Genomic DNA, 12,536 nt, shown 5'->3' with positions numbered 1-12,536 from the left:
ACTGGAAGAGGGCAGGTTTAGATTAAACATGAGGCAGAAGTGTTTCCCTGTGAGGGTGGTGAGGCACTGGCACAGGTTGCCCAGAGAGGTTGTTGAGGCCCCATCCCTGGAGGTGTTGAAGGCCAGGCTGGAGGTGGCCTTGGGCAACCTGGGCTGGTGGGAGGTGTCCCTGCCCATGGCAGGGGGGTTGGAACTCGATGATCTTTAAGGTCCTTTCCAACCCAAACCATTCTATGATTCTATGAAATTACATATTTACTCGCTTCTCTACTGCCACCCTCGAACTTTCCTCAAAGATTGTTCCCCATTTGCAGGTACGGTGCATGTCACTTGTTCCCGTCAGTAGAGATTTTACATATGGCTGTTTTTAATACATTTTTGATTGAATGGGCCCAGTGCAGCAGCTAATCACTTCATAAGACCATCCTATCAGCCTTGTCGTCTGAGTTATCCACAGATTCTATAGGTTGAGACTTTTTATTTCTTTAAAATTATTGATGAAAGACTTTAACAGCAACAGACTTTGTACCAGTCCCTGCAGAAGACAGATAAAAATGCTGCCATTCAATGCTTGTTCCCTTTAAACAATTTTTTTTAGAACTGTCATTTAGACAATTCTTAATCCATTTAACATGTGCACTATTGATATTGTATAGTGCTAATTTTTTAATCAGACTGTCATGAAGTAATAAGTCAAATGCATTAATTAAGTCTATTACATCCATGCTATTACATCCTACATTTATTACAACTAGACTTGTAATTTCATGAGAGAATGAAATCGAGTTTGGCTGACAAGACCTATATTCCATACAACCATGTTGACTGGCATTAATTATATGCCTATCTTCAGCATTTTTTCTTTAGTTGAATGCCGCATGAGATATTCTGGTTTGTTGTCCAGGAGTGGTGTCAGACTAATCCTTGAGATGATGTGGTTCATCCAGTTCAGGGATCTCTGCAGTGCCCTGACCAGCAAAGCAACCCAACTCAAAACGGAGGAGATATCCCATGGCATCCCAGGGATGCAGACATTTCTCCTGATACAAAAGCTATAGAAGCTTTCCACCAACATCTGCAAGAAATCACTGGGATATTATTTGAACCTGAGGATCCTTTTGAATTATGTTAAATCAGAATATACTCTCTAGGAGGACCCTTAATGCACTCCAACTGTGAAAAGCACTCAGTCCAGAGAGAGCCCAAAGTAATCCCTCCTGAAGTGCTTGCAGTGTGGCCGTTAAGTCTAATGAGGACATAACCAGTGAACAAGATTGTAAAGTTTGCTGTGTCCTTTTGTCCTGAAGGCTGTATATTGTTGGGTTGTTTTTTTTTTTTCCCCTTTTATGGGTTCTTCAATGTACAGCTATTTTAAAGAGAAGAGTAGAAAAAGTGTCAGCAGTGGTGGTCTTGCTTTCAGATATTCTGTTCAATGTCTGGTTATCAAAACCAATTTGCTGTTCAAGAGTACACAGGATTTTAGGAAACAAAAGTAAGAACTTTTTATACTTAAATCATATACATTTTAAATACCAAGAAGAAACAAGTTCATTTAGTAGTTTTGTGTTGCAGATTTTTAGAAAAAAAACAATATTCTTTGTTCAAACTGACAATCTCCTTTACTTTAAATTCATTCATCTAGTTTTACTGAAGAACATGACTGAATGTCTGAGACAAAAATTGTCAATAACAGCATTTTGTACCTCATTTTTCACTGTCACCTTTATTCTCTTCATTTTGATTTGATGGGGTAAAAAATTAAGTGACTTTAACAGTCACCAGAAATGCATTTTACAGCAGTTCATTGTTCTATCAGCAAATTTTCTTATTTTTTTGAACTTTCTTGTACTAATTAATCTGTCCTCCACTAAACCAAATAAATAAAATTTAAGAAAATTCTCTCTTTAGATGTATGCACCACATTGTGTCTGCTGTACGTGCTACATTCTGTGGGCACTAGAAGAGAAGTGATTTCCTGTGGTCCAGGCAGAAGTTTCTAGAATTTACGAAAAGTTTTATTTTGAGTAACAGCTGGGGGATTGGCTGGCCCGTAGTGATAAATTGGCTTCTTGCTGTAGAAGACTGACATATTTTAATACAACTGTATAAAAGAGCGTGGATCACGCTGAGAAGGTAAAGTGTTGTATTTTATAAAGCAGAAATTCACAGTGGATAATAAACCAAACATTATCTCCTCGTTCAATGCTGACAAAGTCCTTAAAGTTATTGGAAATATAAAGAAAGTAAAACAAAAAAAAAAGAGTAGCCACATGTTAGTGCTGTTGTATACCTGATGTGTCTCTTCCGAACAAGAGATTAATTAGAAAGATTGATTCACTACAAATATTCAGGGGAAAAAAAAAAAAAGATAAGGGAAAGCCTCCTAGTTCATACTAGAAAGATATTTAGTAGAAAGATATTTAAATACATAAATTCAGGTAATAATTAAAATGTGTGTAGTCTCTGTTTTTATTCTTTGTTTGTTTTAAATCCAAGAGGTATAGATCGCTCGATGAAGTGACCTTGACTTCTGGTGGATTTTCTGTCCGTTGGGTTCTTTGAGTCAAGAGCTGTTACTTTTCTAAGTACAAAATACGGACCTGCTCCAGTGAAATTCGCTCATCTGTGTTAGGTGGGAAGTCAAATAAAATCACCACACTGGACCCTTCTTAAAAAAATCTAGCAATCTGTGATTATTTCGTTACTTTGAAGGGAGAAAGGTAAAAGTTAAGTAGGTCCCCACAGTGCGGGTTCTCGGTGTGTTAGCGGCGAACCCTTTGTGTAATGCATTGCTCTTTTAGGAAGAAACTGGAAATTTTATTAGCGATAACTGCAACATAATAAAAATTCCCAGGCTAGTTGGGAGAAACAGATGCTCAAAAGACCTACTGCTTTTTCATGTAATACTTTGCATATTCACTAGGGCCTGGGCTTCAGCTAGCACAAATTGGTTTAGCTCCATAATCAAGAAGCTCTGAAATGTGCATCAGCTGAAGATCTGCCACCTATTTCTTTTAATTATATTTAGACACTTAGTAGATTCACGCCCTGTATTTCAGTGGGTAAAGAGAGACGAGTCCTTTTTACATTGAAGAAGTGGGGCAGGAGGGAATAGTTTTGGCGTTTCTTGAATTTTCTGACTGAATTCAGCCGGGGCTGGAGTAGCTGGAGATGACGCCCACGTGGCGCGCAGCGGCGCGGGAGCCGCTGGGTGGTTGGGTTTGCACCAGTGAGGTGCTCTCAAGCCAACCCTTTGAAGTTGTGCCACTTTGCCGCAAATAATTAACTGCTTATTGGATACAGCAAGTGAAAAAGAATGAGTTGGCTTCTCTAATCCGTCGGCTCGGGCGCTCACCTGGGAGATGATTAAGAAGGTGAAAATCTAAACACTATTAGGAAGAAAAAAAATGGAAAAGGAGCACTGAGGTGTCACTCAGATGTCTTTTTCTCTTGCTCTTTACAGCAACGTTTCTGCCAGAGTTTGAATCCCCACTGAAAGAGCTCACTGTAGCTAATCCTCTGAGAGCGGCTATGTTTTCTAAGTGGGAAATGGATATAGGATAAACAGACAATCTGCTGTTGGCACGCAGCCCTCGCTGCCACGGTGTAATAAAGTCTTATCATCTGCAGTGAGGTTCTTCAATGGCTAAGCTCCTTCGAAAGCTGAAGAAGAACTGAGCACCATAACTGGAAATCCCATAATGGCACCTATAAATAAAGGATTTCTATTTGCACGGCTAACAGCAAATGAAATTATATTTAGGGATTCGATAAATTATTTAAAAAAAATGGTTCAAACTTTGAGCCTTTTTTGGGAGAAGGCTTCTAGAAATGTTCATACTTGTTAAAACTTTCTGAACTTCAAGTGAAGCGTGCTTTTGCTGTGGAATATTAAAAATCAGCTAATTAAAAGCAATAGGTGAACTGAGGACACCGTGACTCTGTGATTTAATATAAATGGACCTTTCATGAGAACTCCTGAAAGAGGCACTAAGGTGAAGAGCTGAATGTCACTGAAAGAACAGCATCTCTCACTGCTCGTTTTAAATCCTTTCAGCCGTTCGGTGTTAGCCTGCTAAATTTCTCGTTAAAAGACACGCAGCGTTTTTGAGAACAAGTGGGTTTGTTGTTTCTCTTTGATTACTGCCTCTCCATCTTAAGAAATCTTACAAAAAAGATTTGATTAGAAATATTTCAGTGATATTTTTTTTTTACCATACGGCAGAGCGGTTAGGTGGTTTGATGCCTGCTCTGTTCTTTTGGTGCTGTACTGTACCGTGCGTGAAACCCAAACCGAAACAGGATTATTGTGTTTTCATAGTCGAACTTAAGCCCAATACAAAAAGCGAAATAAGAAGATAGAGCAGGAGAGCCTGATTTAAGTTCCCTTTTGCCACTTTGGCTACAGCTGAGTCACGTTTGGCACTGATGAGCTGGTGGTTTCCTCATGCTACTTAGGGTAACCCTGTGGCATCTTTCGATTCCTTGCTGTGAGGCAAGTTGTGCCTGTGGAGAGATTGCTCTTGTTCTTTCCTTGTCCCTTGATATCATTTTCTTTCTGTGCTTCTTCTAGGAAATCTTGTGTTTAATCTGTCCCACATGTGGAGCCTTTTACCTGTCTGTTTGCTGGTGGGGACCCAGTTGATTGGTATAGTTTCCGCTCGAATTGTTGGGAAGTAGCAGTGCTCACCGCAAATGACTGAGATTGTTCTGCGTTGAAATAGCCACGCTGTATTCTGAAAGAAAATCTGCCGGATTGTGGAAAGGCTTTGAGGAAAATTAGAGGTGAATCTGATAGGACCAACAGCATTACCTCCTTGCTTTTCCTCAGAGGGTGAATATTGATTTTAAATATGCTCTCGGTTCTAACAGTCTGTTAGTCACACATCTGAGGGGTTTTTTCTCGAGGTCGGGCTATAGTTCTCAGAGTAGCACCATTATTTCCTTATTCAGCGGGAAAGAAGAAAGCTGATTCTTTGAACTTCGGGATTAGTCAGAGCAGACAGTGTTGACAAGATGTAATTGCTGCTTCAATTGAGAGGAAAGGTAATGCCGCTGTTGTTTTGAAGTTCTTTAAGAAACTCTCTTGTGATCTAAAGCTAGTCATCTCAGACAAGCAATTTGCTCCTGAGTGATAAGAATCTTTCATAAGGTTCATGTTGGCTTAAAAAATAATAATAAAAAAAAAGAATTAAAGTCAGAAGGCACTCCTTAATCGCTTTTTAGTTATAAGATACAAGCTCGTGGGAGCCGGACAGACCGCTGTCCCTTCACTCTCCTTCTTTATCCCAAGCCACAACAAAATTCCCAATCCAGGCTTCAGCTGAGGCAAACCCCATTATTTTCACTGATAGTCCATATCAAACCGTGAAACCTGGAATGAATTCCGTCCCTGATCTAAGCTGGCCGTCTGTTCATGCCATAATATAGAAAGACCATTTCACTTTATTATTAAGCCAATTATCTGTAACTTGTATTTTTATTCTGCTAAATGTATGATCCCTTTCTGTTACCCTGCCATCAGAATTTGCCTTCAGATAATGAGTTGCTTCCATGGTCTTCATTAGGCATAGTGCGTGTGAAAGAGGAATCGGGCCGTCGTTTGCCTGGACAGTATCCTGGTGGACAGGATGGCATGGCTTTAGCTACAGGTTACATGAAAATTGTACATTTTTTGTCTTTTAATCTCGCTGAGCGTATCTTTGTTGTATTGTGAAACACACTAGAGAGGAACCGATTTGATTTTATCAAAATTTTCATTACAGATGTCCCAGATGTGTCCCCTTTTACTCCTCTGCATTCTAGACTAAATTTAATCCCAGTCTTTTAAATTCCTTTTAATATCTGTCACACCCCTCTGTGCCTCATTTAGGTTCTCTTCATTTCAGGTGCCCCATTAACTGATATAATGCTGTCATACTTTTCCCTGTTATGTCTCTTTAATATATCCTAGCATCCTTTTTATTTCTTTCTAATTATTTTTTTTTTTAATTAGAATTTCTCTGGGTGCTAAATTGATGTTTCTACTGAACACTCCTCAGTTGCTCGTAGACTCTGATTTTTCGTGTTCGGTGACAGCTAATTCAGAAGCCATCACTGTGCCGCGTTCAGCTGGTTGTTGCACCGCATGAAATTCAACAATTCTGTTGAAGTCAGTTGAGCAAATCTGAAGTTTATGCTGATATAATAGAAAAAACACCCTGGCCTAGTGTGATCGAGGAGCTTATTGCATCCCCAACGAAAGGCAGATCTGGCTGTCCAGTTTACTTTTGTTTAGAATTTACTATTTATGATTTAACAGAAGAATAGGATAAGGTTTCTTTCCCCGTTCGTGCATATATTATGACAATGAATATGCCTACGTTTATACATTGTAAAATATAGAATGTATAATAGTTATACAATAGAAGATGTTTTCACGCTGAGATGTCTGAGCACTCCTCAATCTGACTATTAGTTATAGTTGAAGTGAATTATGTGGCCAGATCTTTCATATTCTGTGAAGCTGGATCTTTCAATAATATTGTGAGTGATTAGACATGTAAGGAATGAAAAAGATCATGTCTATAATGTAACTGAGAAATAGGAACAATATGTTTTAATGTGCTGTAACACCTGCTCATCTTCCCTGAATTTCATCTGCTGTCATGCAGTTCGGTCAGGCTCTCTTGGACTAATTTTGAAGCCTATTGGCATCAGTGGTTTGAATGATGTGAAATACTTTGAAATGCTTTGTGTGATCTTGTGTAAACACGCCCTTGAAATTTGTATTTATAACCAATTATTTTATCCATGTCTTGCCTCATGGAAACGAAGTTTTATGCTTTCAAGACATCTTAGATATATAAGTTTTCATATTTTAATGTGGTATTTAGAATATTTAAAAATATTTTACTAGTTGTCAGTTACAAATATTTAAGAACTAGTCTTTTTTTTTTTTTTCTGTCATCACCGTCTTACCTTATTGCCTCTCTGGATAGTTTGTTTCATGATGGCCTTGTCCAAAGTAGCAGACATCTTAGAGTCGGCACGTATATAAAATATTGTGTATAAAGGCTTAAGTATAAATGATGGTAAATCAAAACAATTTTAGGAGGAGAAAAAAAAAAACAAAACACAGGATTGTGCTTTGAATCTCAGATATAAAAAATGAGGAATGCACTAGGTAATTCTCACTAATAATATCTGAATTTATTTTGTCTTCTAAGGTAAAACTGGCCACACAGAGGCTGTACGAGTAGTATATCAGCCAGAAAACATCAGCTTTGAGAAACTGCTCAAGGTCTTCTGGGAGAATCATGACCCGACACAAGGTAGAGTGATGAGTGAGCCAGTATTTAATTATCTTACTAATTACAGCTGGGATAATTAGTGTTTGAGCTGCATGGAAGAGATGAACCTTGAAATCACTCTGGAGCTCAAGAATATGATTGCAGACATTTATTGACAGAGAAAGAGAGGAAGAGAGAGAATGAGAGTACTGAAACTCACAATACCCCTCCTCCTTTACAGCTGTCTGTGCCGGGAAAATTCCCACAGAGAGGCACAGTAGACAATAGAATTTTTTTTTTTTTAATCTTTGATTATGACAATTCCTTCTGTAAGGCTATCTTTTGTCTCTTAAATTAAAGCATATTTTTTCGCAGCTTCAGAGCTGGTCATTTTATTTGTGCCGAGGACCTTTATCCTTCATAAAAAATTTTGTTTGTTTTTTATATTTTTTGATGGCTGCAAATATCTTTTATGATTAGAAAAAGGGAACAAAAAGAGGTAAGAGGTGGTGTGTAGAGGCACCAGCAGAGCATTCCAGCTATTTGCTGTATTCGAACCTTTTGATTTAATTTATCTTTCTTGGAAGAGGCTTTGTGATGACATTACACACATCTGTGCAAACATAAATGGGAAACCGTGTTGAGAAAACATTTTACATGTTTATATAGTTTCAATAAACATCATCCTTTCTACCATTTTCCAGAAATATTACACGCAGTAACTCATTTCAATATTTTAACAGCTATCATAATTATGCCACTTGTTACTACATCTGGGAACGAAAAATGCAGATGATACCTTCAAAATGTGATACCATCCTGGGAAACGGTAACTGATAAGGAGCCCGGGGCTGTTGTGGATCAGTGTCTTCCAGTGAGCCCAGAGCACAATGCAAAGACAAAAAAGGCTCTTGCAACTCCTGCCTACGTGAAAAGGGAAGCCTCAGTCAGGAGTAGGAAAGCTCTTTTCTTTATGCGCAGTCAGTAAAATCTCAAAACATTTCATGCGGTTTCTGCGTTGACATACCAGGAATTATACAGAGATATTTCTGGGGATTCAAAGGAGGGACAGAAAAAGGATACAGAGCCTTGAAAACTGGCCTAGTGCTGTGAATAAACACATTCAACTAGTTGAAGAGACATAACACTCTGATCAGGTAATCTTTACAGTTACTTAAGTGAGGAGCAGGTACCTGGTAGTGAGGCTGACGACCCAACCACTGGTGAGCCGTAACAAGTTCCATAGTTGGAAGGTGAAGATTGGAAAGTTTCACATTGGAATAAAATAGTTTCACAGCTCTTGGCGTAATTAAACGTTGGAATATTTTTTCCATCACCATCCTTTCAAGTCTTTAAGATGAGATCATTTATCATTTTAAAAGAGGCGCTTGATTTAAGTCATGAGAAGAAATTCTATGTCTGCGTGTCAAGTGCGGTGGCCTATACTGGGATCTGTTGATTTATGAGCCTCCCTTTTCAACTCCTTCCTTCATAGTTGTGTTCAGAGCAATTTGTCTGCACCATCCCTGAAATACTTGCAGCTCTGCACTAAGGCGATGACCATCTTCCAATCATGCTTGAGGGCCTCTGTGGTTTGCTCATAGGGGTCAGGAAGGAGGTTTTCTCCAGTGGTTGTTTTTAGATCTTTTTTTGTTTAGATCTTTTTTTCTTTGGATTGTCAGAGATCGGCCGTCACCAGAGGCTGGCTTCTTTGTAACAGGCTGCTTGTTTTGATAGGGCAGAGAATCCTATTTCTAGATAATTGGTTCATGTGTCTTGCTCACATGTCAGGATTGAACCTGGTTGCCAGAGCTGGGAATCATGGAATCACAGAATGATTTATGTTGGAAGGGACCTTAAAGATCATCTCGTTCCAACCCCCCTGCCATGGGCAGGGACACCTCCCACCAGCCCAGGTTGCTCCAAGCCCCGTCCAACGTGGCCTTGAACACCTCCAGGGATGGGGCAGCCATAGCTTCTCGGGGCAACCTGTGCCAGTGTCTCACCACCTTCAGAGTGAAACATTTCTTCCTAATATTTAATCTAAATCTACCTTCTTCCAGTTTGAAGCCATTCCCCTTGTCCTGTCACTCCATGCCCTTGTAAAAAGTCCCTCCCCATCTCTCCTGGAGACCCTTTAGGTACTGGAAGGCCGCAATAAGGTCTTCCCGGAGCCTTCTCTTCTCCAGGCTGAACAGCCCCAACTCTCTCAGCCTCTCCTCATAGCAGAGGTGCTCCAGCCCTCTGAGCATCTTCGAACTAATGGCCAGGATTCTTCTACAGGATTCTTCAACTTCCAGAACAGTATGAGGAATGGATTCCTTCTGAAAGAAACTGGGCCATTACCACGTAATCGGTCGTCTGCCACGTCTGTAGTCTTGGCTTTGACAGCGTATGGTTGGGCTCTGCCTGATAACAGGTCTGATCAGATGAATTTATGGTTCCTTCTGGCTTTAAAACAAAGTAAATTGTTGACATGATGTCTTTATATTCACCTTGCATTCTCACATAACTGAGGTTCGAACCAGTTCCACTTTGTGCTTTCGGAAGAAGGTTGGATGCTGGCAGATGTATGATTCACTCTTTGATTTCTGGCAACTGGGGAAACACCACCTAATTAGCCCAGGCACAGAGCCACGCTAATGTGGCTGTATTCCTTCCGAGATGGGAGTTAATAATCTCTGCATAACACTGTGCTGTGTAAGTACCCGAGTCATTCACAACTGTCTCAGGCATGTACGTGGCACTGCAGTGCTTGGTGTAAACATACCTAAGCCTTTATCGAAGCTCGGCTCAGTGGATTCCAAATGGTTCTTCTGTAATAGTTTGCCAAAAGTGAGAGCATCACTTTATCCATGGAGAATATGGCAGTCCTCTCTGAAGACTTTGCATACCCCAGACTTGGATGGGTTGCTTTACCTATGTATATTTATGGGTGATGCTAATCTCCATTCAAGAACTTTGCAAAGCTCATCACATGTCTACCACCTTTCTTGATCTGAGCAAAACCTAAACCACAAGGTCCCAAGTTTCTTCGTTTTGTAAGATTGGGGTGGTATGCTTACATCCCCTTTCAAGTTTGAGCAGTTAGCAGTAGAAGATCTTTAAGGTAGAACTGTTTCTTTGCTTTGATTTGCATCTACTCCTGGATTTTAGCTTGCTATGGGAAATGTGGTTTTGTGTAAAGATACTGAAAGTGAGAGTTATCTCTCCGACCTATGATATTTTTCTCCTTTCCTGCGGTTCAGCTGTGCGCACACAGAAAGTCTTATTTAGCCCGCCTTGCGGGAATGTGGGACTCGGGCTGTCAAAGAGAAGTCTTTCACTAAGCGGATAAATTGGGAAGATTTCTTATTCATGAAATTCAGCACACTCTTTGGATGAATCCGGTGTCTCATATAGCCCGTGAATGCTGGACGTCTTGAGTGTAGCGCTCGCAAAAAGTATAGAAGTTTTGTCTGTGGCACTGTCTCATCTTTTATCCAGAAGCTGGGTTAACATCATTGCGCCCTCCTACCCCCAGCAGAGATAATGGACTTGTCTAGTTGTTCTAATGTCATTAAACATCAAATATGTACATTCTGTTGCAGTTAAAGACCTTTCAAATATCAATCTAGATGGTACCAAGTTGCTAAAGAGTACAGACTGGCGGTCCTATCATTCATTATTGTATGAGCATATTAATATTCGAAAGTTCCTGCTTTCCAAACAGCTGGACCTCCTGCCTTCAAGATGAGACTGACATCTCACTGGGATTCGAATGTTCTCTGGGAGGCAGCCTGGCTCTTGTTTCGTGAAGCTCTTGAGTCTGAGTATTATACAGCAGTCTATTGAAAAGCAAGAACCTTTGATCAAGTCAAACAGTCTATGAGTTGAAAGAGATTCTCCCAGATGAGCATCTCCTAAGTGCGGGGCCCTGATAAAGTCCTCCTTGACTATTAATTTAGGCTCTATTTTATAATTCATTACATTTGGGATACTGAAAAAGCAACAAACAACCCCCTGACTTCTGCCAAGTGACATATGGTTGTCATCTCTGTTCAGCCTCTAATGCACAGATCAGCATTCCTTCTCTCCTAGGAATGATCTTAGCTATAAGGGGATTGCTCTGTATAGCTCTATAAGTGCTTGAGGTGGTTGCTTCTTTGTCACTGATACAGAAAAAAAAAGAATGAATATGATTTTCTGAAAATATGGCAAAAGAATCTTATGGCTATTCACTTTGTACATAATTTTATTTTTCTAAAGTTTATAGAGGTGTAGGGCAGATTCTGTATTGCCCCGATTTTGCGCTGTAAGGCCATCCTCGGAACCTTCCAGATTTTTAAGGTATAAGCCTGACGGTCTCCTTCAAATTGCACCCCGACGAGGGTTCTGCTGGCACCTCCGTGCTGTGTGTCCAGAGGGATGTGGACTTTCAGACCGTAAGTTTGTCTGTGTTGTGCCTCAGCCTGTAGTTTCACGATTGCTGTAGGCTAATCTTTGATTTAACTGTTGGGAAAAAGAGCAATTTTCTTCTCTCTCCCTGACCTGTCTGCAGGATACAACCTCTTTCTTTGTGTTGACATCGGCAATCGCAAAGTTCTGTGATCAAGCTGAAAATTAACCCTGCATGAATTGAAGTGAAATGTAATTTTCAGTCAGGACTTACATTGCCAGGAGCACGACTGGTAGTGGGACCCCCCTTCTGGCATTAGTGCCGTCCTGTAGTGCGTGAGCTGACTGCAAAACCCAACTGTGCTGACGTTCAGGGAGGAAGATGTCATATTTTATCTGATCCGAAAATTTGGCCACTCTTTGTGGGGTGTCAGAAACTATCTCTCCAAACCTTTGGAGAAATCTATCTGATACCAGAGGACTCTTGTTTGTCATGGTGCAAATGCGATCCCTGTAAAGCATATTACTGTTCGTAATGATCCTGACCCCATGTGTGGTTGAAGTCCTACACGTGTCAGAGATTTCAGCCCAGTCAAAGTCAACTTTAAAGAAAGGCTCTTTGTTGCCTTCAGTTTGTTGCTTCAATGGCTGTACAGAAGACAAGCAGAAGACAAGATAAATACTATTTCCTTCTCTTTAAAACATGTTTGGGGCAATGAGAAATCCACTCGCCTCCTTTAGCTCTTTTCTCTCTTGAAGATGATCCATAATGAATGTTTGTTTTGGTAGTTCTGCTCCCCATGTTCATCAAGAGTACCTATTCCTTTCCAGCCCACGAGAAATAACTCAGCTCCAACTGCAGTTCTCTGGGATGAGCCCCTGTTGTAC

General features: G+C 40.2%; 1 protein-coding gene across 1 annotated transcript in view; it reads left to right on the top strand.

The window, feature by feature from the left end:
• Nucleotides 1–12,536, top strand: part of MSRA (methionine sulfoxide reductase A) — a gene marked incomplete at its 5' end in the record, with an annotated part of 201,485 nt that overhangs the window by 65,445 nt on the left and 123,504 nt on the right. The window contains one exon of the mRNA XM_009887947.1: nt 7,209–7,313. Coding sequence (XP_009886249.1) covers nt 7,209–7,313 — 105 coding nt within the window. The remainder of the gene's footprint in view (nt 1–7,208; nt 7,314–12,536) is intronic.

The sequence above is a fragment of the Charadrius vociferus genome, unplaced genomic scaffold (assembly GCF_000708025.1).
Source record: "Charadrius vociferus isolate BGI_N301 unplaced genomic scaffold, ASM70802v2 scaffold36, whole genome shotgun sequence".
Classification (NCBI taxonomy): domain Eukaryota; kingdom Metazoa; phylum Chordata; class Aves; order Charadriiformes; family Charadriidae; genus Charadrius; species Charadrius vociferus.
Note: the sequence above shows the minus strand (reverse complement) of the source record. Positions and strands in the feature narration are given on the sequence as shown.